At 45.7% G+C, this 26,750-nt stretch overlaps 1 protein-coding gene across 6 annotated transcripts in view; it reads right to left on the reverse strand.

Moving 5' to 3' along the window:
- The window catches only part of UBE2L3 (ubiquitin conjugating enzyme E2 L3), a 61,557-nt gene that overhangs the window by 12,805 nt on the left and 22,002 nt on the right, over positions 1-26,750 (reverse strand). For 5 of the 6 annotated variants that reach the window (XM_072599700.1, XM_072599703.1, XM_072599699.1 and 2 more), the window contains exon 2: positions 22,279-22,374. The exons of the other annotated variant lie outside the window; for it this stretch is intronic. In XM_072599700.1, the coding sequence (XP_072455801.1) occupies positions 22,279-22,374 (96 nt within the window). The remainder of the gene's footprint in view (positions 1-22,278; positions 22,375-26,750) is intronic. 6 annotated transcript variants of the gene reach the window in all.

Consider the following 26,750-nt stretch of genomic DNA (forward strand, 5'->3'; position numbering starts at 1 on the left):
GCAATGCGTGCATCAACCTCATTGTCAATGTGTACATCCCTGGAAAGTACACTACCAAGGTAAGTGAACCTATCCACAGCATTCAAAACTTCTCCATTTGTTGTAACTGATGGTTCCACATATGGATGGTGTGGTGGTGGCTGATGGAGCACCTGTGTTTTCTTGGTGTTAATTGTTAGGCCAAAATTAGCACAAGGAGGAGAGAACTGATCCATACTTTGTTGCATCTCAGCTTCAGAGGCTGCATTGAGTGCACAAGCATCCGCAAACAGAAAATCATGCACCAACACTCCCTCTACTTTGGTCTTGGCTTGTAGCCTTTTCAAACTGAAGAACTTGCCATCAGCATGGTAGTTGACCTTTACGCCGTGTTCATCCTCACTGAAAGCATTTGTCAACATGGCTGAAAACATCATGCTTAAAAAGCATGAGAGCAAGCACACAGCCCTGTTTCATACCACTGGTGACTGGGAAGGCATGAGAGCATTGCCCATTATCCAGAACCCAGGCAAACATGCCATCAGGAAATTGACATACGCTACTGATAAAGTTCTCTGGGCAACCAAATTTTGACATAATTTTCCATAAGGGAGCACGACTAACAGTGTTAAAGGCCTTGGTCAGATCTACAAACATTGTGTACAGACCTCTGTTCTGCTCCTGGCACTTATTCTTACTAAATACATTTTCACCTTAGTCATGTTGCATGGAAGAACTAAAATGAATGGGAAAAACCATGAGAAAAACCAAAACAAAACAAAACAAAGCACAAGAGAAAATAGCCTGCTCATTCTGCGATCCAATTCCACAGTTCTTTCTCTGGATGTGGAAGGCATATTGCCTTAAAAGTCCATTGGGAATTCTTTAGGTCCTTGCATTGCTGTGAAGGACTAAGTCTACTAGGAAAATTTCTCACACACTGTGGCTGTTGCTGTGTACAGAGTTCTCCTGGTTCTGCTCCTTTCCCTCAGCATCAGATCATATAAGTCCTTCCAGGCCTCTCTGAAGTCTTCCTGTTCATCATTTCTTACAGCACAATAGTATTCCATTACATCCATATACCACAACAAGTTCAGCCATTCCCCAATGGATGGGCATCCCCTTGATTTCCAGTTCTTGGCCACCACAAAAAGAGTTGCTATAAATATTTTTGTACATGTGGGAACCTTCCCCATTTTTATGATCTCTTTGGGATCCTAGAAGTGATATTACTGGGTCAAAGGGTATGCACATTTTTGTAGCCCTTTGGGCATAGTTCCAAATTGCTCTCCAGAATTTGGATCAGCTCACAGCTCCACCAACAATAAATTGGTGTTCCAACTCTCCCACATGTTCTCCAACATCTATCATCTTCTTGTTTTGTCATGTTAGCCAATGTGATAGGTGTGATGTGGTACCTCAGAGGTGTTTTGATTTGCATCTCTCTAATCAATAGTGATTTAGAGCATTTTTTCATGACTATAGATAACTTTAATTTCTTCCTCTGAAAACTGCCTGTTCATATCCTTTGCCCATTTATCAATTGGGGAATGACTTGTATTCTTGTACATTTGACTCAGTTCTCTATATATTTTAGAAATGAGGCCTTTATCACAGACACTAGTTGCAAAAATTCTTTCCCAGTTTTCTGCTTCTCTCCTAATCTAGGTGGCATTGGGTTTGTCTGGCAAAAACTTTTCAATTTAATGTCATCAAAATTATCCATTTTGTACTTCATAATGTTCTCTGTCTCTTGTTTGGTCATAAATTTCTCCATTCTCCATAAATCTGGCAAATACACTATTCCTTGCTCCCCTAATTTGTTTACAGTATCAGTCTTTATATCTAGATCATGTGTCCATTTGGACTTTATGCCCAGTTTCTGACAAGTTGTAATCCAGTTTTCCCAGCAGTTTTTGTCAGTGAGTTCTTATCCCAGAAGCTGGGGTCCTTGCGTTTATCAAATAGTAACTTGCTATATTCATTGACTACTGTATCTTGAGTACCTAACCTATTCCACTGGTCTAACCTTCTATTTCTTAGCCAGTACCAAGTGGTTTTGATGACTGCTGATTTATAATACAATTTGAGATCTGGTAGAGCTAGGCCACCTTCCCTAGCATTTCTTTTCATTAGTTCACTTGATATTCTGGACCTTGTGTTCTTCCAGATGAATTTTGGTATTATTTTTTCTAGCTCAAGAAAATAATTATCTGGTAGTTTGATTGGTATGGCACTGAGTAAGTAAATCAATTTAGGTAGAATTGTCATTTTTATTATATTGGCTCAGCCTAGCCCCAAGCAACTGATGTTTTTTCACTTATTTAGATCTGACTTTATTTGTGTGAAAAGTGTTTTGTAATTGTGTTCATATAGTCCCTGGGTTTGCTTTGGCAGGTAGACTCCCAGATATTTTATAGGGTCTACCACAGCTTTAAATGGGATTTCTCTTTCTATTTCTTGGTGTTGGGCTTTGTTAGTAATATACAGAAATGCATATGATTTATGTGGGTTTATTTGTAACCTGCAGCTTTGCCAAAGTTGTTTATTATTTCAAGTAGCTTTTTACTTGATTCTCTGGGATTCTCTAAGTATATCATCATATCATCTGCAATAAACTCAGTAACATTAACAGTTCACTAAATAAATCCACATCTAATGCCAAATCTCCTTCCTCACTGGGCTCAAACTAAAGTGGCACTAGGCCATGGAAGGTAGCAATGTTCCTACTTTTCAAATTCTTTTAAAGTCAAGAGCAAGTGTTTTGAGCCAACGTGTGGGGTATACAAATTCTGTCCAGAAGATGTGACGGCCCTCACTAGTCAGGAAGCTCAGTGAGGGCAGGGGCCTAAAGAGGCCCTTAAAATATCGCTCAAGGTTTGCAGACCAACTTCTCCACACTCATCCAGATTCCAGCAGCAACCATGTGCACAGACCTCTGGGGTTTATCGAGAGCTTTGAGATGACTACCTGGGGGGCAGGAGAAAGACTGCCTTCCCAGCCCTCCTCCATCATTTCTGTTGCTGGCTCCCTATTCCTAATACTAGGCACCCACAACTGTGTCCCATTTTATGATTGGAAATCGATGCAATCTTTGGTGGTCAAAACCATAACAAGGAAAGTAAGGTGCCCAAAGCAGAAGGCTATTACACAGCTAGTGAGCGGTAGAGCCAGAACCTGAAGACGAGCCTTTTTCAAGGACACCCTCCTGCTGCCCACATGCTCCTGCTTCCTCAAGTAAAGTGTGACTCAAGAGGATGGGTTCTAATATCATCTGGGCAAAAACTTCACAAACAGAACAAGGTCAGTATGCCAAAGGACCCTGATGGGGATCACAAGTGGCCCATGCTTGGTGCTGTTAACCTTTCCCTCCTAGCATATTTCTTGACCTCACATGGCCTGGAACTCTCACCCCATTTTTTTCTCATTTAGGTCCATGCCTTAAATGCCAAGTGGTTCCTTTGAGGTATTCACCATCACAACCTTTCCATCTGCGAGGTGCTTTTCCACACAGGTAGCACAGTACAGTAGGAAGAAAGAAAGAACCCTGAACTCTAAGTCAAGAGACTGTCTTCAAGGATCTGAAGGGCTGGCCTGTGGGCCCAGAGGACAGAACCAGAACTAATGGGAGGAAAGGTGCCAAGAGAAAAATTTAGGCTTGAAGCCAGGAAGACACCTTATAACAATTAGCGCTATCCTAAAGTGAAGTGGGCTGCCCCAAGGGATGCTGGTGCTCAAGCCTCATCACCATCATCTTTAGAATAACCACAATGATAATCATAATTACAGGAAGTTTTTATTTAGTGCTTTAAGGTTTACAAAGTCCTTATATCCCATTTGATCTCTGTAGGTTTTACAGATGATGCAAGTGAGGCACAGAAGTTAATGTCACCTCACTACCCAGCGTCTGAGGCAGGATAAGAACTTAGGTCGTTCCAACTCCAGGTCTGGTACCTGAGCCCCTGAACCTCGGAGCTGCCTCTTGGGAGGAAGGCTGGGGAACAAGGATGTTGTCAAGGAGACAGACCCTTCCAACTCAGAGATCCTCTAAATCTTGGCTCTTCCACTGACTCAGTGATGTTGGGCAACTCCCTTCCCTCTGGCCATGCCCGACTCCCCCATCTGAGGAAAAGCCACAGTCCTTCAGGACGTTTCCTTGGGGCTGTTTCTCTGTTAGCAGTGACAGAGAAACACTTCTAAAAATAGCAAGAAAAACCCACAAAGTTCTAAGAATTGTTAAAAGGTCTGACTCAAGCATTCACTAATAAATGATCAGAGGGTAAAGCCCTGTTCCAGAGATGGACGCTTAAGTTGGTGGGATGAGCAGAAGGTGGAGAACAAGACGCACCTCTCAATTTTGATCTCCTCTCCTTTCCTAAACTTTCCCCAAATCTCACTCCCAATTTTGAAATCAGCATTTTAGAGTAGGCCAGCAGCCACTGTCTGTCACCTGCTGAAAACCTGGAGGTTCCCTCTGCCTGCCTGCAGCCTGACAGGAAATTCGGACTCTCAGCTACACCCAGTCGTGGCCAGCCCAGATGATCACCTCCTAGGGAGCCAGAAGCAGACAAATGGCTTCTGGGGCGCAGCCCAAGGGATATCCAAGCCTCAGTCTCTACAGTCAAAGAAGGTGGCTGAACCAGATGAACATGCTCTGGCTGAGTGGCTCATTCTTCTACTCACAATTTTTCAGTGAGTCCTCATTTTCCTACTGAAAGAAATCTCAATTCCTCTCTATGGCAACAAAGGTATTCCACAATCTGGCACTATCCTACTTCCCCGGCTTGATGGCTATATTACTCTCCTTCATGAAGGAAAGGGAACACATATTTCTTAAGTGCCCACTATGTTCCAAGCATGGAGATGCTGACTGATCCCCATTTTACAGTTGAGGAAACTGAGGCAGAAAGAGATGAAGTGACTTGCTCAGGACCACACACCTGAACTCGGGTCTTCCTGCCTGCAGGGCCAGTGCACTAACCCCAGTTAGCTGCCTCTACAACACAGTTCTTCTCCTGGCATAGGCCCAATGTAATATACCTCCTCCAAGCCTTTGCTTACCATTTCCCCTGCTCATACAACATTGATGGATTCCTGCTCTTTCATTATTGCCCAAATCTGACATCACCTCTAGGTACCATTTCCAGATTCACCACTTCTTCCCACCTCCAAAATTAGCCATGACCTTTCTCCCCCACAGACTTCGCACAGACCTTTTAACACACAGGGCCAGACTCTGCGCAGCTAAACGTCTGAGTTGCCCCTCAGCCCTGAGCATTACTACTTGAACACATGATTGCTGGGAATAGCAGGGGTCTGAGAGATGAATGAGAAATGTGAAGAGTAACGTCACGTCTAGCTGTGGCGTTGGAGGGGTTCAACACAGATGACCTGAGAGGGGCAGCGAGGTGGTACAGTGGACAGAGCACTGGCCCTGGAGTCAGGAGGACCCGAGTCCAAATCTGGTCTCACAGACTTGACAAATGGCTATGTGATCCTGGGCAAGTAATTAAACCTCAACTGCCTTGTGCAAAAAATATAAGAGAGAGAGAGAGAGAGAGAGAGAGAGAGAGAGAGAGAAATGCCCTGAGCTAGGCTAGGCTAAGGAAGAGGGTGTGTGGGGGGTGAGGGGTTCCCCACACCAGACAAACCTCACTTTTATCTGAAACAGATAAAGAAAGGCTGGAAACTGCCAGACACACACACTCCATTTGGTCCAGAAATATCCATTTCACCAGAGAAACAAGTAGTGAGCAGGGGAGGGAAGGCGTTAGGGGAATAATGTCAAGGAGCAGTCACAAACAAAACCAGCTTCCTGACCTGAAAGGTGTCCATCTGTGGAGAATGGAGGTGGGGAATACATGATGCGGGTGACGACATACCACCAAAATGCTGGAAAAACGTGTAGTGGCAAATCATGGGCAGTGTAACCGAGGCAGGAGAAAAGGAGCAGAAAGGAGTCAAGGAAGCTGAGAGCAGGATGGCTGAAGACAGTGAGTCCCCTCCTGACCCAGAGGGACAAAGAGACACACACCCTCTGTGCAGACTCCACTTGTCTGCTTTTTCCTTTTTCTCAGGCTTTAAATGGGGATGGGAGAGGGAGATGTTGCCAAGGGTGATGCCAAAGAGAATCCTGGATCACATCATTTTGGAAGTATGGAAAACTTACTGGCCCCCAAATCCAGCCATTGCTGTCCCATTAGCGAGCAGAGCCTGACTCTAACATAGACTCTAAAGGAAAGAAATACGAATAGCGACAACCGAAGAGCCTGACCACAAAGAATCGAGGTGTGCGGGACACAGACTAAGAAAGCAAAGACATGAAAACATACACAAGCTGAGCCTCAAAGGAAAATGACGTGAGCCCAACAAGAATTCCTAGAAAAGTTATCAAGATTCAAAAAAAGGAGCAAAAAAATGATTTAAAAATCAAAGAAGGAAGACAGGAAAAACTGAGCAAACAAATGAGAGCAACGCAAGAAAACTATGAAAAGAGAATTAACAGCTTGACAAAAGAGATACAAACTCTCCCAGAACAAAATAACTTCTTAAGAATGAGAACTGGTGGAGTGGAAGCTAAAGAGAAATCAAGAAACAGTCAAACCAGGTTGAAAGACTGAAAAGATAGAAGAAAAGGTGAAGGATCTCATCAGAAAAGAGACTGAGGGAACATAATTTAAGAATTATTGGACTAAACAAGAGCCCAGACATCAATCAAACTTCAAGCACCATTCCCAGCCACCTCTTCCTCTACACATCACCCTACTGATCACTGCTTAGTCTGTTCTTTCATTCAAGCCATCTCTGTGTGTGGAACAGCTTCTCTTTGCCTGCTGGATTCTTACCAAGCTCAAATGGCAAGTCCGTCATGAAGTCTTTCCCCGTGGGCCCAAATGAATTTCCCATTCAGACTTTACAGTGCCCTTCGCTTTGCTCTATTGAGATAGATGAGTTCAAGTATATCACAGGACCAGAAATTGGAAGAATTCATAGATTGCTTCCTGGAAGAGATCCCCGAACAAAAACTCCCGGGAATATTAGATCCAAATTCCAGAGCTCTTAAGTCAAGAAGAAAATACTCTAAGCAGTCAGAGAGAAACAATTCTATTACCACGGAGCCACAGTCAGCATAACCCAAGATTTAGCACCTTTCACAGTTAGAGGAAAAGATAGCTAGGGATATGACATTCTGGAAGGCAAAGGAGCTAGACTACAACCGAAAATAATCTACCCAGCAAAACTAAGCAAAATACTACAGGGGAAACATGGCTATTTCATAAAATAGAGGATTTCACGTATTTCTGGTGAAAAGAGCAGAGGGAAATTGAAAATCTGACATTCAAACATAAGACTGAGGAGAAGCATAAAAAGGTAAACATGAAAGAAAAGCCGTAAAGGACTTAATAGTAAACGTTTTCCAATCCTATGTCTGAAGATGCTACATGGAACTACGAAGAACCTCATTAGGGCAGTTAGGCGTCTGTACGCTGGGATGACCTCAAAAACACAATGCAAAGGTGAGAAAGAGATTTACTGGGAAGGGAGAGGAATAATGAGGGAAATTCTCACAAAAAAGAAGGAAGAGTTTTTTTACAATGGAGGGGAAAACTAGGAGAGCAGAATTTAACTTTCATCTGGACTGGTTCAAAGAAGGAAGAATAAATATATACACAAAGTTGGGTATAGAAATTTACCTTACCCAGCAGGTAAGTAGGAGGGGAAGGGGTTAATTGAAGGTGAAAGAGTGGTAAGAGGATGGACAGATTAAGGGAGGCAGTGATCCAAAGCCAACTCTGCCACTCAACCTGGGGCTTAATAAGCTCATTCAAAATGGACAAATAATACCTGCGGTAATTGAAAAGTTACCGAAAAGAAGTACCCTGTAAATTACTTTAGAAATATAAGTGATCAAGCTCATAATGTTGGTTAAATGACATAAAGTGGGGAAAGGACAGCTAAACGTATCATATGAAAGAGCAGGAATCCAAAAAGATCTTGGGCAAGTAGAATATTACTTGTAAGAAAATTAAACTTACACTGAGATAAATGAAAACTCAAGAAACCAGCAGCACAAAGTAGAAAGTGGGGTTAGCGTACACTGGTGAGCTGGAGAGCTATGGAAGATCAACGAGGTCACACAGCAGAAGTCAAAAGAAAAAGCTCCATTCCCAGTTGAGTAAAGATGGGAAGAAGGGAATGTCGGAGAAGGGGTCCTTCAGGGCCTATGCATGATATGGTGACCCAGCCCAATCCCTAACCGACAGCAGAGTTTAGCTTACAAAATGGCCTATTTTACCCGATCCTCACAATAATCCAGTGAAACCTATGCTCTCATTCATTATCTTCACTTTATACGTGGGAGTGGGCTATCTCACCCAGGGTCACACAGTTAGGAAGGCAGAATGGGAGCTCAGGTCTTCCTGAATCCCGAGCCCATCTCAGGCTCCCATCTGTGCTGCCCAGTAAAAGGAAGGAAGGAAGGAATCCAGCTAGTAAACACCATGTTAACTGGGCAGCTTCAAGCCATCAAAATTTATGTTCCTTTGAAAAGGAAGGAGAGGGAAAGGGAGAGGATGAGTTGAGTTACCCAACTGGCTGGGTGTCCATTCAGGCAGCACAGTCTACTCATGGGTTGTGTTTGTCCTTTGATTTCGAAGAGGACCATGACATCAGGGAGATAACATGACTTGCAATTGACTTTGATTTGAGTGAGGGAGGGCTGTGCAGGTCACCAGCCTCACTTTCTCCTCCAGCGCATCTGGGTCCAGTGGCCAGACACTCATCAGGGTGACTGGAGATGACCCAGGATGCACCTCAGGCCAAGGTTTATTCAGACACTCACTTAGGGTGATGTAACACCCATTCAGTGAATAGGCCTGTTTAAGAAGTAGCCAGGGGCTGGCCCCTTTAATGAGGCCAAGAAAGACATCAGGCTGGGAGGGAAACAGCAACAGTTACTATTGATGATCACTCTAAAGCCAGGAGGGTCCAGGAGCCCTGAGAGTCTACCCTCCCAGTTTGATTTTTTTCTCTTTTTCTAATTAAAGGGGCCATCCTTTGACACACTTCTGTAAGAGACCTACCCAGTAAATGAATCTTAACTCACTCTAAGTGAGTACCTGAGAAGGCCTTAGCCTAAAAGGGCCAGGGTCTCCCATTGCATCCTCGGCTGTCTCCAGTCATCCTGATGAACATCTGGCCACTGGATCCAGATGGCTCAGGAGAAGAAAGTGAGATGGGTGACGTTGCACAGCCCTACCTCCCTCAAATCAAAGTCAACTGCAAGTTATGTCATCACTTTCCTGATGTTATGGTCCTCTTTTAGAACGAAGGACAAACACAATACAGCCCAGTAAAAGTTACAGTCACCTTGGATACCATCTAGTCCAATGCTTCCCTTTTACAGATGAGGAAATGAAGGTGCCGGGAAGGTCATGAATGGCCACCACACCACATAGGTTACAGGTCAGGAGAAGAGGCACTGGAGAGGGGAGAGACTTATAGGAGACCAGTGGGCAGGGCTGGAACCAGGGTGGTGGCCACAGGTAGAGAACTGTTGTGGAGTCAAAGCCCACCAGATGTGCTGGGCCAGAGGAGGTGTGGAGGGAAGGCTGAGGATACATACCTAGGGGGTGGCTTTGGGGTAAAAGACACATTGACAACTCTGCAGGTTGCAGACCCTGCCATGCTCTCAGGCTGCTCTACCTAGATTCCCAAATGACCAGAGGAAGCCGTTTGCACTCAATGCCTCTGTTCCTCCTCTCTTTATTCTCCCCAATCTGGGTACTCAGGCTCCTGAAACTGCTTACACAAAGTCCCCCCAGATCTCTAAGGGCCTCATTTGGTCTTCCTTTGGTGTGGAGCCACTAGCTGCCTTTTTCCTCCTGAATCCTTTTTCTGGACTGACTACTCCCTGGCCATCTCCACTGCTAGTTCTTCCATCATGTCCTTCCTCCCATTTGTGGACATTCCTCAAGGCATTCCTGAGCCACCTTCTCGCTCCATACTCTTCCCTGGTGGGCTGATCAGCTCTAGGTTTTAGTATCACAGACCTTCGTAGCCCGGCCCTGTCTCTCCACCGAGTCTCAGGGCCTCAAAACTACCTGCACCCTGGACAGAGCTGTCAGCTGGTCCAGCCACCCTGGAGCACTACGGCCCCCAAAGCTACTGACCTGGCCCTGTGGCCCAGCAATACCCTCTCTCAAAGGGACCAAAAAAAGAGGAGAAAGACACAGATACACAAAAACACTACGGGCAGCTCTGTGGCAAAGATGGGGAATTGGGAACTGAAGGGATGCCCATCCACTGGGGAATGATTGGACAAATGACGGTATGTGAATGTGATGGAGCTGTGAGAGATGATGACGGGCATGATGACAGTTCCAAAAAGAACCTGGAGAATGATGCGAATGATCGCAGAGGGAAGACAGCAGTGACCACCCACAACTCCTGGGGACTCCCAGTAAGAGAGGTGACCCCCTTCTGACCCCTGACAGAGTTGATCAGCTAATGGAGACAACGGCAAACCCCCCTCGCTGTGAGGACCAAATGGAATCCCAACTACCAAGCCCACCGTGCCGGCACATCATGAATATCACGTACATGCTGCTGTCGTACTGCTGGTTCAGTCGTGGCGACTCTTTACGAACCCATCTGGGGTTTTCTTGGCAGAGATACTGGAGTGGTTTACCACTTCCTCCTCCAGCTCATTTGACAGATGAGAGAACTGAGGCAAACAGGGTTATTAAAAGCCTTGCCCAGGGTCATCTGAAGCCAGATTTGAACTCGGGTCTTCCTCACTCCAGGCTCAGCACTTCACCCCACTATACCACCTAACTGTCCTTACACATTTTAGCTATTTTTATTATTGTTACTGGACATGGCCAACATAGGAATTTATTTTGCTTGACTCTATATGTTTGCAATAGGACTTTTGCTTGTTATTTTTCTTGCTTTCCCAAATGGGGGCAGGAGAAAGAGAAGGCAGATCTCTATTTGAAAAAAAATTTTTTAATTAAAAAAATAAATCATGAAAGGGAAACTTTCAGAGAAATCTGAGATAAATTGTATAAACTAATGCAAAGTGAAGGGAACAGAACCTGAAAAACAACTTATAGAATAACAATGTAAAGGCAAAAAACTTTGCAAGACTTCAGAACATTGATGAGCAGCAGCGAATGACCACACTTTCAGAGAATTGATGAAAGAGCACATGACCCACCTCCAACAGAGGAGCAGCGAATTCAAGATCCAGTACAAGGTATACAATATGTACGTTTTTGGACAGGGCCGACACGATCATTTTTTTTCACTTAATTATACGTATTTATTATGAGGGTTTGTTTTTCTTCTTTTTTCAAATGGAGAGTTAGGGTAGAAGGGAGACAAAATAAACGTTTGTTAATTGAAAATAAAATACAACTTAAAAAAAAATGCCTTCCCTTCTCTGGGCCTGATCTGGGAGATCCCTTCAGACCTAAAAAAATCTATGCTTTTTTAAGAATTCAATTCTGAAAAACACACGCCCAACCCTCATTCCCTCATTCAATGAGAGTTAGAAACACACACCAAGAAGCAGACTACCAAACAAACACAGAAGTAGAACGAGAGTGCTGTAGACCGGGGTGAGGAACCTGTGGCCCTGAGGCCACACATGGCTTTCTAGGTCCTTGGGTGTGACTCTTTGACTGAATCCAAACTTCTCAGAATAGTTTTATTAGGGGGATTTGTTCTGTAAAGTCTGGATTCAGTCAGAGGGCCACACCTGAGGACCCAGAGGGCCAGTCACATATGGCCCCGAGGCTGCAGGTTCCCCAGTCCTGCTCTAGACAAAGATATTGGTGTAGAGAAAGGTGAATCACTTCCAGCCTGGGCGACCAGGGTGAAGGCAAACATCAAGGAGAAGATACCATCTGACCTGGTCTCAAAGCCAGCAGGAATGGAAAGAAATCAAACCTGAGAGAAAAGGTCATTCCAGGCAGCCCAAAAATGTGCATCTGAGTCAAGGCCAGACTGAGGGCGGGGAGTTCCTGGGGAACAGCAAAGTCACCCAGGCTGGCCAAAAACTGCTCGCTCACCACAAGCCAGTGCTGTTCTGTAAGCCCTCCTGCCAGCACACAAGGTGAAGCCAAGGCAACTTAATGACTAAGGAATGCAAAGGGCCCTGCTGACGGAGCCTAGAATTCACTAGAATCCCTCAAAAGTGGCAATCAATTCTTCTTCCTAAGGGGATGAAGCAACCTACTTACTGTACCAACTAGAACTGTTCTGTCATTGCTGTTACATGGGAGGACTTTCGAGGAGAGCATCAGGGAGCACCAGGGTTCGAGGCCTAGTTCTTCAGGCCTTGGAGCAAAGGGGATGTACTTGGGAAACTGAAGATCCTCTTCTGGCTGACCCTGGTCATTATCAAGTCAAACAACCTTGCTTAGCCAAAGTGCCACATAATTTTAAGGGGCAATGTGCCAGGGTTAAGAGGGTGGAAAGCAGGCTCTCACAAGTAGACTCAGGAAAAAGCACTGGGGTGTTTGGAGTGGCAGAGTAGGTACAGGGAATGGAGGCTGGGAAGAGGGAGGTGCTAAATGGGGACAATCCTCTGATACAAGGGCAGTGAGAAGTCACTTTTTCTTGGAAGTTCAGGGTACTTCCAGAGTGGACTGGATGGCCTCAAGGACAACATGAAATTTGAATTAGCCCTCTGACACATTTGGGGGCACCGTGAATAGGCCAGTTTCAATGGTGTCAAGGGCTGGTGTTGGGAACCAGTGACAGAGAAGGATGAGGCATGGGAAAAAAAGCCACGTGAGGAGTCTGGGCAGAAGCCAAAGGGTGCTGTTGAAGGGATCTGAGCACATCATCCCAGCAAGGGTGGAGAAGGTGCTCCTTCTCCTCTGCCCACCCCTTGCTGCCCCGTGGGCTGCTTCTGGCACAAGTTCTCCTGGAGGAGGTGGGCAGTCATTCCTCTGGATGTCTATGGAGGACATTCCTGTTTAGACAGGGGTTGGACATGACGAGGGCCCTCCCAATGCTGAGTCCACAACTCAAAAAGGATGAACAGTTGGGTCCGAGAAGTCACAGGTATGATTTGTGACTTGATCAAACCACTTCAACTTTCTGCACACTTTCCTTCTTGTAAAATGGGCGGGACGCTGCTTGTTCTGTCTACATCATAGGCTGGGAGGAAAGCAGTTGGTAGATGGTGATCACTTCAGACACCAACACTGGAGGAGATGTGAGCTGCTTGGGATGCAGCAATATTCCTGATTTTCGATAATGGGGACAGGATGGGACCCTGGTGGGAGCCCTTGTCCTATTGTCCAGTGTCTCCTAAGCCAGACGCTGACCTCAGGCAGGTCGTGAGGTCTGGCAGGACTTTCCAGGGAACTCAGGTCCTTCAGGGGGACCAGCCTGCCTTTCTCCCTGGGCTCAAATTTGTTCTCCCCATGTGATCCTAAGGTCCCTCCCAGATCTGAGGTAGAGTGGACATGTGGAACATGGGAACTTGGGGTTGTGTATTTATGTTGGAGAGCACCAGCCCTCCTGTGGTCACATTTCACAGTCTGTGAGGTATGGGAGGGAAGAAGGGTGGCTCTATATTTACAAGGCCCTGCACTGAAAGGGATGCTCTCTGATCATTTATTCACTTCCAGTGTGGGGCAATCTGCAGTTTCCTCATGCCAAGTTAAGGGGATGTCTGGATTATATTAGCTTGTTTTAAGCAGACTAGCCCCCACAAAATGAACAGATGGTCTAACAATTTCTGGAAAGATACCAAAAGTCCAAGATAACAATGATATGAGGACAAGTCAACCAGAAGCAAGTAACAGAAGAGTCCAGGACAGGTGATGGGAAATGACCTGGATTCCAACTGGAGACTCTCCGTACCCTGGTGGCCTGCTGACCTGAGTGAGGCGAGCAGGGTGGGCAGACAGGGATAGGAGAGAGCCCAATCTCAGCAGCAATTGGCAAGATGCAGGTGTGAATGTTTGGAGATCAGAAGACAGATGGGTGAGTCATCTGGAAGGACCCATTCACAGCCACCCACCCACACCTGGAAGGCTCACCTGGCACTTCCTGCACATCAGGTAGGTGAAACAAACAGACAGAAGAGGAAATTCAGGAAAAGAGAAAAGTAACTGGTGTTACCACTCCAAAGCTATCGCTGTTAATATCAATATCAGGTGGCTCGGCATTTCAAAAGGACATAGGCCCTTAATATGTGGCAAATATTTGTCAGACAATTTGACACCCTTTCCCCCCTCCCCCTCCCCCGCGGAGGGCAGCAAATCACAAAGCACCAAAGCGCACCATCTGCCCATTCCACTATACGTGGGCGGGGAGGGAACCTGAAGCCTCCAGATCACATGTGGCCTTCTAGGTCCTGGGGTGTAGCCTTTTGACCAAGTCCAAGTTTTCCAGAACCAATTTTTTCATTAAGGAGATTTGTTCTGGGAATTTGGATTCAGTCAAAGGGCCGTACTTGAGGACCTAGAGGGTCGGCCACAGGTTCCCCACCCTGCTCTAGACCTCTGCCAAGCCACAGACTCCTGGTGGGAGAAGCCTTAGGCAGCAGTTCATTTTGTCACTTCCTCAGATTCCCTGAGGTCAGGCTTTCCTCAACAGAAGATTCCAATGGAAATTCCATTTCTAGCTCCTTCTTGGTCTTCTCTTCTCTCAAGGGACATCTTACTCTCTCAGTCCTCCTCCCCCATCCCCGACCTTGGCTTCTTCTCTGTCTCCTGTGCTGGTTCCTCCTGCAGATCATGCCCTCTCACAGTAGGTGCTTTGTCCTGGGCCATCTGTGTTCCTTCATGGGGTGATCCCCTCAGCTCCCAAGGATTCAGCCTCCATTTCTATGCCAAAGATTCTCAAGTTAATGACCTCAAGATCACATCTCCAACTGGATGTCCCACAGACACCAAGAACTTAACATGTCCCAAACTATGCTTGTCATCTTTCCATCCCAAATGTTCTCCTCTCCCTGACTTTCCCATTCCTGTTGAGGGTACCACCATCCTCCCATCCTCACTCTTCAGAGCCAAGGCCTGCTGATCTTATCTCTGCTCCATCTGTTTCATTAAATCAGATCATAATTCTCAAGCAGTTGGCATGGTATCAGACACACAGTAGGCATCCCCTAAATTTTAGCTATAAATATAAATATAGCTATAAATCCCAACTAAAACTGCCCCTTCTCCCAAAAACCTTTCCCAATCCCCTTGATTCTAATGCTGATTAGTTCTGATTTATCCTACAGATCTTGTTGGTACAACGTTGTTTTTATGTCATGTCCCCAATAGTGAAAAATATGTTTGCCAAAGGGGGCTGGCCAGGACAGAGCACAAGTGGAAGAGGATCCTAGAGAGGGGGAAGTCCCCTGGATGCTTCTGTTTACAGATGCTGTCATGCTGGCTGTATGAAGGCCAAGAATGAGACCCATAACCACACGCAAGAGATCTGCCTAACCAAAGAACTGGAGATCGAGGGGATGCCCAGCATTTGGGGAATGGCTGAACAAGTTGCAGCATACGAATGTAATGGCATACTGTTGGGCCATAAGAAATGATGAGCAGGCAGACTTGAGAAAAAAACTGGAAAGACTTACATGAACAGATGCTAAGTGAAGTGAACAGAACCAGAAGAACGCTGGACACGGTAAAAGCAACAACGTGCGATAACTATCTCGGACAGACTTGGCTCTTCTCAGCAACACAAGGATCTAGGACAATTCCAAAAGACGCATGGTGGAAAGCGCCATCCACAGGCAGTGGACTGAAGCAGACTATTTTCCTTTTTTTCTTTCTCATGATTTTTCACTTGTTCTGATTCTTCTTTCACAACATGACTAATGTGGAAATAGGTATAAGATAATACATATATAGCCTATATAAGACTGCAGGCATCTTGGGGAGAGGAGAGGGGAGGATAGGGAAAAAGCTAGGATTCAAAATCTTATAAGAGTTAATGGTGAAATTAAAAGAGTTCTGCCTAACTAACCATCTACAGAGGAAAAAGTCAAGTGCATTAAGTATGGAAGGCAGGGCAATGTGGCAGAAAGGCCCCCATACTGGGAGTCAGGCTCTGGGTTTGAATTCAACCTCAGGTACTGAATACTTGTATAATACCTTGGACAAGTCCCTCCTTGGGCCTGTCTCCTGAGGAATGACCCACAAGGCTGGACCATAGCTGGACAGGTCTGTGCTCTAAACGGAACAGAGACAGAGAAGCAGGGCTGGAGGACCTTTGGGGAATCAAGCTGTGGACTCAATTCCACAAAGCCTCTCCCTAAAGCAAATGCCCATCATTTCATACCCAGGTTATTCCTGAGGCACAGAATATAGTTGCTTTGTGAAAACGAAAGAGTATTCAAGAAGAACAGAGGCACCTGGTGGGCACAAGTAGCCGACTACATCTTACCAGCACAGTTACAGAGGTCAAGGGATATAAATGAAGAATACTGAGGAGGTTAATGATCAGAAAAGGAGATCGGCAGACACATGGCAAGAACGCAGGGAAAAAGATAGCCCCGAAGCTTGGCCAGACTCCGTACTACAGCAGAGACTGAAGGGAAAGATTCCAGAACCATGCAAGGGACCTCCACCTTCACCACTCCCCAAGGAAGACTTACAGAAAGAAAGACATGTCATACAGAATGAGACTATCTAGGCCTGCACTGTCAAGCAAGCAATCATTGAGCATCTTGTGTGTGCCAGGCCCTGGGCTGGGGGGGAAAGGGAGGGGGGGAGTCGGTTGTGAGTCCAAACAATAAAACAATCCCCATTTACTAGGAGCTTACATACCAATGGGGGATACAAGTATATAAAAATGCATTCAGCATAGGCAGAAAGTTAATAAATAAATTCACACAGAGAGAGAAGAGTTAAATACAAAGGCATCTGGGAGGAAACTGCAAGGGATATAGAAAGAGTTCATGAACAAGATGGTGTCCAAGCTCCATCTTAAGGAGAAGAGAGAATTTCCAAGATGGAGTTAAGGAAGGAATACATCCCAGGCATAGAAAGCTAGTGCTAGGCACAGGGATGGGAAATAGAGTCTGAAATGAAGAGGAGAGAGGCCACTTGGAGTAATCTGCAGAAAGAGAGAGGAGTGATGTCCCCTGAGTCTGGGAGACTGACTGTGCCAGAATGCTAAGGCTTCAATAGCTCATGCTCAGGTTCCATTTTCCTGAAGAGGCAGGAGGAAGTCCCTGGATCTGGAGGTGGAGGGGAGTGAAATGTGCTGAAAGAGTCCCTTTGGCAGCCATCTGTAGAACAGACTGGACAGGAGAGAGACCGCAGGGAGAGACCAGGGACAGGGCCTTTATATTTATCAAAGTGTGAGGCGACAAAAGCCTGAACTAAGATTCTGGCAGCTCTCTGAAAGGCCAGGAGAAGGGAGTCATCCAGGAGACAGGAAGGTAAAAATGGCAAACTGTGGTGCATCCCTGGATGCATGTGGGGAAAAGTTAGCAGCCAAGAGGGATGCCCAGAAGCTGAAGCACTAAAGTGGGGGGAGGGAGAGGGAAACAGGCAAGTCTGGAGGAGAGGAGGGCTTAGGGGGACAGACAGTGATCCCTGTCTTAGACATGATGAACTGAAGATGTCTCTGGGAGTCACCAGAATAAACAGGATGGTTAAACTCACGGGAGCTGATGAAGTGACCAAGGAAATACCCACATCAACGAGACTGAGAAGGAATCAACTTACCCAGATCCAATGTGCCCAATTTACCTGCTCTTTTGGCATATGTGGATGGACCTGCTCCCCCCTCATCCACCTCCTACAAGCCCCTTTAAAAAACAGAGAAGAAACGTCTTTACCAAGTCTCCAGACCCCCTGGAAACCTATTCACCATCTGCAAGGCTTAGAAGCCCTGACTAAGCAGAGAAAACATTATAGCTGCTTCTCACCTTCCAGGGCCTCCCTGGGGCCTTGCTGGATGTTCTCGACACTTAGCTCATGCCCTTTCTCTCTTTGAGGCACCAAATCAGAAGCCTGCCATCTCATCATCTCACCTTGCTCCTTTCGCCTCCAATGAATCTGTACAGGGCAGCCCCCCAGATCCTCTGAAGGCAAATGGATGCAGGCTCCACACATTCAATCCTTCCTTTCCCTCAAGGCGCATCCAAGGGCCACCTTCTCTCCTCTAAAAGGTGTAGTCTCCACCCTCCCCTCCCTGAATCGCCTATGTTTGTATCATTTGAGACCTGACTTGATACATTTCACTGTCCAAGCAGCTACATGAGGGCAAGGAGGTCGCTCTCTTCTTTGTATCCTGAGCACCAAGCACACAGTAGGTACTTTGTATCCCTGCACTGAATCTGCATCCCAAAGATGCACCAATGGAACAGCAATGATGCCGTTGGGAGCAAATGGCTGTCAAATGCAACAATCAGCAGAGTCAATGAGCAAGTAACTGGAAACAAAGTTGAAGTCCAGGTGCCGGTGAGCACAGCCAGGCTGCGGAGGCCGGGCGGCAGAGGCCAGCCTGCAGAGCTGATGACCCAGATGGAAAGCAGCAGGGCCTCCAGAACATGGACACGGAGCAGAGCTGAAGGGGTCCCCGTGGGGAGGGGGGAGGCAGGGTAGAGCCCTGGCTGCTGGTACAGGACTCTAGGATCCTGCCAGTGCAGGGGCAGGCAAATTCACCTTTGTCCAAGTAAAAGATGTTCCCTGAAATTCAGGGAGTCTTCAAAGAGGAGATGCTCTTGCTTTGCCAATGTGCTCACAGCCTTCTCACAAGAAGAGCTGCCCCCAAAATGAATGGGCTACCCAGAAAGGAAGTGAGCTTCCTGTCACTAGATGTCTGCAAAGGAAAGCTGGAACATCATCTGTCAGGAGTACTGTCGACAGGGCTCATACATGAGCGATGCACTGGACTCAGAGTCCAGAGTTGTGACTCTCTGAGGTTAAGTGACACAGCAACTTGGGGGTTTAGAATCAGGCCAACAAGTCCAAGGTTGAGAAAAGATGATCACATGCTCTAAAGAAAACCAAATATGGAGCCAGAAGAAGAGGAAAGCGGGGACCAGGCGATGCCCATCCTGGGTAGTGGGCTCTTGGGAAGCTTTTGGAGTCTTCTCAGAACCATCAAACAAAATACGGAGAAGGACACAGGAAAACAGCCACACTGCTGTCCAGCTATCCAGACGGGTCAAAGACTTTGTCTAGTTCGGCCTTCCTTGAGCAGAGGTGCCTGTTTCAAATGATGAATCAATGCCAGCCCTATGATCAGTCTACCTAGGAGGTACCAGACTGCCATGTTTTGAGTCAGAAGTCCCTGCATGTGACCAGAGTAGAGGCTGAGAAGGAACAAAATGTGTCCATCAGAGTAATGGGACATTACTGGGTAACAAAAATGAGAAACCAAGCGATGGAGACGAGAGGAAGCAGAGTCACAACAACTGCATCACCTTCAAGCATGCACATGTATACAGACATGCACGCACACATGTACATACACATGCACACATGTACATACACACACACATACACACACACACCTTTATAAGAAACACAACCAGCCAAATGCACAGACAGGCTGGAAAGGATCCTGGCCCCAAAAGACACTGGTCCATGATCACAGAGGCAAGTACGGAAACCCAGAGGACTCTGATTCTCATCCCCTCTACCAGGCTGTTCCTCACTGTCATTTATGCAAAGTGACCAAAAAATACTGCAGCTGGAAGAAGACTTGCCAAGCACCTAGCCCAATCTTTTTTTTAACAAATACAGCTGATGCCAATAGGAGGGAAAGAACTCAGTCAAGGTTGCAGGGGTGGAGCCAGCGTTTGAAGCTAGATAGGTCCTCCCTCTCCAAGTGCAATAATCTACTCCCATAAGTCTAACTGCCAAAACAAACCCATGGACTATATGAACACAATCACAAAACACTTTTCACACAAATAAAATCAGATCTAAATAACTGGAAAAACATCAGTTGCTTGTGGGTAGGCTGAGCCAATATAATAAAAATGACAATTCTACCTAAATTAATTTACTTATTCAGTACCATACCAATCAAACTGTCAGAAAATTATTTTCCTGAACTAGAAAAAATAATATCAAAATTCATCTGGAAGAACAAAAGGTTCAGAATATCAAAGGAACTAATGAAAAGAAAAGCTAGGGAAGGTGGCGTAGCCCAACCAGATCTCAAATTGTATTATAAAGCAGCAGTCATCAAAATCACTTAGTACTGGCTAGGAAATAGAGGGTTAGACCAGTGGAATAGGTTAGGTACTCAAGACAAAGTAGTCAATGAATACAGCAAGTTACTGTTTGATAAACCCAAGGACCCCAGCTTCTGGGATAAGGACTCACTGTTTGACAAAATTTCCTGGGAAAACTAGGTGACAGAGTGGCGGGAAACTGGGCATAGACTAATGCCTGACACCATACACAAGAATAAAGTCCAAATGGATACATGATCTAGGTATAAAGGGTGATACTATAAACAAATTAGGGGAGCAAGGGATAGTGCATGTGTCAAATTTATGGAGAATGGAGAAATTCATGACCAAACAAGAGATAGAGAACATTATAAAGTACAAAATGGATAATTTTGATGACATTAAATTGAAAAGTTTTTGCCAGACAAACCCAATGCCACCTAGATTAGGAGGGAAGCAGAAAACTGGGAAATAATTTTTGCCACTAGTGTCTGTGATAAAGGCCTCATTTCTAAAATATATAGAGAACTGAGTCAAATGTACAAGAATACAAGTCATTCCCTAATTGATAAATGGGCAAAGGATATGAACAGGCAGTTTTCAGAGGAAGAAATTAAAGCTATCTATAGTCATGAAAAAATGCTCTAAATCACTATTGATTAGAGAGATGCAAATCAAAACACCTGTGAGGTACCACATCACACCTATCAGACTGGCTAACACGACAAAACAGGAAGATGATAAATGCTGGAGAACATGTGGGAGAGTTGGAACACTAATTTATTGTTGGGGGAGCTGTGAGCTGATCCAACCATTCTGGAGAGCAATTTGGAACTATGCCCAAAGGGCTACAAAAATGTGCATACCCTTTGACCCAGAAATATCACTTCTAGGATCCCAAAGAGATCATAAAAATGGGAAAGGGTCTCACATGTACAAAAATATTTTTAGCAGCTCTCTTTGTGGTGGCCAAGAACTGGAAATCAAGGGGATGCCCATCCATTGGGGAATGGCTGAACAAGTTGTGGTATATGGATGTAATGGAATACTGTTGTGCTATAAGAAAGACAGAAAGACTTCAGAGAGGCCTGGAAGGACTTATATAAACTGATGCTGAGTGAAAGGAGAACCAGAAGATCACTGTACACAGAAACCACCACAGTGTGTGAGGAATTTTTCCGGTAGGCTTAGCCCTTCACAGTAATTGCAAGGACCTAAAGAATTCCTAATGGACTTTTAACGCAAAATGCCATCCACATCCAGAAAAAGAACCATGGAAATGGAACCCAGAACAAAGGGAATATTTTCTCCTGTGTTATGTTTTGGTTTGGTTTGTTTTTCTTATGGTTTCTTCCTTTCATTCTAATTCTTCTATGCAACAAGACTAATGTGAAAATGTATTTAGTAGCAATGTATGTGTAGAACCCATATAAAATTCCTGTCTAGGGGAGGGAGAGGGAGAAAATCTAAGACTTATGAAAGTGATTGTAGAAAACTGAAAACAAATAAATTAATAATAAAAAAATAAATGTGTTAGCTAGCATCATAAAAAAATATAAAAAATGAGTTCTAAAAAAAAAAAAGAACGTATAAGAAGAACCCATATAAGATTGCATGCTGTCTTGGGAAAGGAGAGGGAGAAAATTTAAAACTTATGGAAGTGACTGTTGAAAACTGAAAATAAATTAATTCATTTTTAAAAATCTCCTCCCGCAGATGTGTTAAGATGGGGCAGGAGGTGATGGGAGAAGATGAAGGGGCAGGAGGAGAAAGAAGGACAGAATGAAAAAGAAAGCTACATGGAGCAGAAAAGAATTATCCCCAGCCCCCACCCCCAGAAGCAGGCAGGGTGAAACCTCCAGAGCTGGGAGAGACTGGCAAAAGTCACCCAAAACCCTCCACTCAACCCTGCTCACTTTCAGGTGAGAAAAAGTGAAGTGGGTAGAGGAAAGGCCCGGGTGGTGTCAAGCCCAGCTCCCCTGGACAGGCTCAAGGATTAAAGGAAGTTTCCCCCAAAACTCCAGGGCAGGCCCAAGCAGGGGCCAGGTCGGAGGCCAGGACTGAGCCACTCTGTTGAGATGGGGCAAGGCCAAGACAGTGCCTTCTAGAAGAAACAGCTTCATACTCACGGGAACGATGAGTCCTTGCCAAGTCAATAAATTAGCTTCATCAACCTGGATGTTACGGAAGTTTTTCATCCCACACTTGCGGATTTCTTCCAGCTCCTGTGGACCAATAAAAGAAAAATAAACACAAACGAGGCCAATCAAGTCACTCTGCACTTCAGCCCCTCCCCACAATTCCAGTGCTGCTGAGGGCAGGGACCTGGGCTTCACCAGGGAGAGCTGGGATAGGCAGACCCTGCCTCTAAGGTCCAACAGCCCAGCCAGGCAAGGGGTCCTTGCACAGGCTCACCAGAGCAAACATGCAATAACCCAGCAGAGTCATAACTCCATCTGTAGAGTGAGGCATGGGAGGAAAAAATCACTTCTGACTTGGGTGGGGGGTCATAAAGGAGGTTGGATGGGTGGGTGAGACATTCTATAAAGAGATGCCAGCAGATGAAACTGCAGGAATCACAGCAGTGTGAGTAGCAGCGAGGAACTCGAAGTTCCTGGGTGTATTTGGCAATCGCCACGTGTGGCTGTAATAAAAGACACCCAAGAGGCTGTCATATAAAGTCAGGTTGGTCTGGAGCCAGATGATGGCGGGCCTGTTCAAATCAAAGTCCTTCTCTGACTCTCAGGACTGAATGCCTCTAACTGAATGAACCATGAGCCCAACTTTGGCACAGGGCAAAGAGAAAACAGTGAGACAGGTGATGAATCATTCTGTGCATCAAATGGTTTTACATGATTTATTCCAATAATTACCTAAGCTCAGTATACAAACGGAAAGCCTTCTCTTGATAGAGGTAGCAACAACATGTGGGACATTGTGCTAAGTGTTAACAAATATTAGCTCATCTGACCCTCCTAAGCCTGAAAATTGGGGCTATCATCCCCATTTTGAAGACAAGGAAAACTAAAGCCAAGAAAGGCTAGGGGACTTCCCAGGGTCACACACCTAGTGTCTGAGGCTGGATGTGTAAAGTCTTCTGGACTCTAGGCTTGGCTCTCTAGCTACTCCACCAGAAGAAACTGCCATTATTCACTGGTTAACTGGAGGTTTAAAGTCTAAGTCAGACTTCATGGGACTCCAGAAGGGTCCCTCCCACCACTACTGGGGAGAGAAACGCCAAAAAGACCAAATGTTTTCCTATTAGCACTTAGGCTGCAACAGCCAGCTGGTGGTGGGAAAGCAGGGTTGGAGGTTCAGCCCAAGTCACCAGTCTCCCTAAGCCTGCTTTCTCATCCATCTGGGGACTCCCCGGATCTAAGGAGCAGATACAGGCAAGTTCATGGCAGCCCAGAAAGGGCCTTCATGCACATGGAAAACAGTCAATGCCGATAAAATCTCAACGATGTAGCTTTGTCTCTGAACCTTGTTTTCTCTTCATCTGCCAAACAAGAATTCCATTTGCCCTATCTACACCCCAGGCCTAGTGCGGGTAGCAAACCTTCAACTGAGAGGTAAAGGTATTCTAATTACTATAACCATGCAAGACAACTCGAAAACACAGATCTCTGAATTTTTCCAAATCCTTAATCCTAGCTGATGTTTGGCTGGCTCCTCTTCCACTTCTTTAGACCTGTTCCAAAGCACCTACAGATGCTGCTACTTCCAAAGTATCCCATCCTGATAGGACAGGCTTTGTGTTCATGCCCCCAAACTGGCTTCTCCCAATTTGTGCATTTCTCTCTGGGCTATTGCCCCATTTTTCAGCTCTGAAACTGGCATGTCCTCAAGCCCTGCCTGCTCAGGGAATTGAACATTTTTCCCTGGTGTCCAAAGAGCAGAGCTTCTACTTTGGTCCTGGCCATTCTATTCCTGGGGGCCTTACCCAGCTTTTCCCAGCAGCCACCTCTGCCCGCCTCTAGCTCCTCTCTGGCTGCAGAGAATGCCCCCCATCTGCCCTCATTCCTCCTAACCTCCCACAGGTGTCTCAGGCCTGCATGGTCTTCTTCCCTTCAGTCACTCTTTGGAGGCCTCATCAACCTCATCTGGCTTCCTATCTTAAGCCCACCCTGACCCACTCTCCCTCCACACCACTGCCTGTGTCTCATTTCTACCCACACACTTTCAAAGGCTCCCCAGGGCCCAGTGAATTGAATAGAAATTCCGGATACATCGAGGCCCTCCACCATCCAGCTACATGAAGTTTTGCCGCCCTTTGCCAAAGGTTGGCCACTCGGAACTTTGTCTGCTCCGTGCTCAGTGGGTCTTGGTTGAAATCTCTCTCCCTTTCCTCCCTAACGCCTTCCTCCAAAGCAATCCTTCCCTTCAGACACCTCCTGGTCCGAGGCCAGAATTGTGTTTGCTGGGACTCCTGCCTACGGACTACAGATCTGTGTGTGCACTCTTTGCTGCTGTTTCTGAAGAGTGAGACACTGTCCAATAAACTCCCAGTAAAGACTAGGCAGTCTCTAATTTAGAGATGGATTTCAGAAGTTAATTTGCAAATCCTTTGCTTGGAATGCTCAAAACAATTTTCTCCTTACAGATGATGGCACACATGGTGGCTACCCAGGATACTTTATAAAGTATGATTATGTCATGATATAACTGAAACTTACATTTCAGTGAAAACGAGGAGAAACCCACTGCTCCTAGGCAGCCAAGAGCAACCCTCCACCATCCTACGCTGAGGTTGTGACCAGAGCAGCCTCCTCCAGAGGCCTTCCCTCTCCCTATCTTAGCCAGCTGGCAGTTCAGCCTATGCTCTGAGCATGGACTGTTCCTCTCCTGAATGAACTCGAACCTAAGGCTTCTGATTCCTAGGCCTTCCAAGCCACACAAATACATTAGCCATTACCCCATATGAAATCATCAGAACCAGAGTCTACATGAACTATAATTGTTTTTAAAGAATGAGACAAAAAAATTTTAAATGAAAGTTAAAAACTATTTTTACATAACTGAGGAAAAAATATTCTAATTTTTTTTTTTTAAATGAGAGAAAAGGTCCAATAGAACAGAGCTTCAGGGAGTCCAAGACAAATCAGAAACAGAGCCCCACTGCCTAGTGCTACCAAATGTGTAATAATGCCTCCAACAAGTCAGAGGACAACGCCAGGAGATAAGAAGACTGGAAGGAGGCGGAAACAGCCTGGCTCTGCTCTCAGGGAGTTTGGAATCTGGAAGGTAGGCTAAGCTATCAAGAATCTGATTCAGCTACCATGTAATCAAATGTATATTTAATCCCTTATGACCCAACATGAACCTGCTCTATCCTCCCCACCCCAAACTCCCGCTTTCAGATGTAAGTCTTTTAAATACTCATCTAAGCCAACTAAAAAGACTAGGTGACTGGACACACATCGGAGGGGAAGAACAGGAGCCTGCTGGCCTTAATCAAAGAGCGGAGATGTATGAGGGCTGGAGACGTACAAGGGCTAGGAGGGCGAGCCTGAATTTTCATTTCAGACAAGCCCTGGCTGATAGAAAATGAGCAGAATTAAAATGCCTGCTAGGTGGCTGGCGAGGTCAGATTGGTGCTGATTGGTGCTCAGGAAAGAGGTCAGGCTGGGAGACAAAGGGGTGAGAGCTATCGAAGCAGGAAGAACGCTGAAGTGAACCAAACCAACGACACCTCTGAGCCTCTGAAACCTGGCTGTGCAATTTCTAAAGTGGGGGTGTCAAATAAAATGACTTAGATATTACCAGAAGGTCACCTAGCCTTTGATCCAGAGGTGAGCAAACAGAATGGGAGTCATCTGCCCAGGCCTGGTGGAGCCAGAGTGCCAACCCAGGCAGCCCCTCAACTGTCTCACCCTGGTGCCCAGCATGCTAAGTGGGAATAGATGAAAAGTCCCTGAGGTCATTGGGCCTTCCAAAGCCAGCCCCAACTCTGTACTATCCATGGGTCTTGGATAATTGACTTGTTTACACAGCACAGCAAGCTGGCATCATTAGACCTAATGCATGACCAAAGCAGGATCCCAGGATGAAATGCCTTTCTACAGCATTTTCAATGAAAGGAATAAGGATTTATATAGCGCCTACTGTGCGCCAGGCACTTTTGCTAACTGCTTTTTATAAACACCGCCTCATTTGATCCTCCCAACAACTCTACAAAGTAGGTGATATTATGAGTTCCATTTTACGGGTGAGGAAACTGTGGCAAACAGAGAGTAAGTGACTTGAGGGAAGATAGGGGTGGTGGGTGAGGGGCATCACAGAGCTAGGAACTCAGGGCTCCCTGACTTCAGGCCCAGCATTCCATTCATCGTGTGGACAGCCACCTCTAAAGGTGCCACTAACAAGGAATGGATTCTCGGTTTGCAAAGTCATTACCTTCACCCAAAATACTAAAATAAAGAGAAAATATCCCTTAAAATGGGGATCTGGAATAGAAAGCAACTTTAGGTTTATACAATACTTCACAGTTTTAAAAGCACCTTCATATTTATCATCTAGACCCCCTTTATGGATGAAGAAACTGAGGATCAAGAGAGACAGACCTGGCACACAGTCGGTGCTCAGTCCATGGATACTAACT

This window comes from Notamacropus eugenii, chromosome 4 (assembly GCF_028372415.1).
Source record: "Notamacropus eugenii isolate mMacEug1 chromosome 4, mMacEug1.pri_v2, whole genome shotgun sequence".
In the NCBI taxonomy this organism is placed as follows: Eukaryota; Metazoa; Chordata; class Mammalia; order Diprotodontia; family Macropodidae; genus Notamacropus; species Notamacropus eugenii.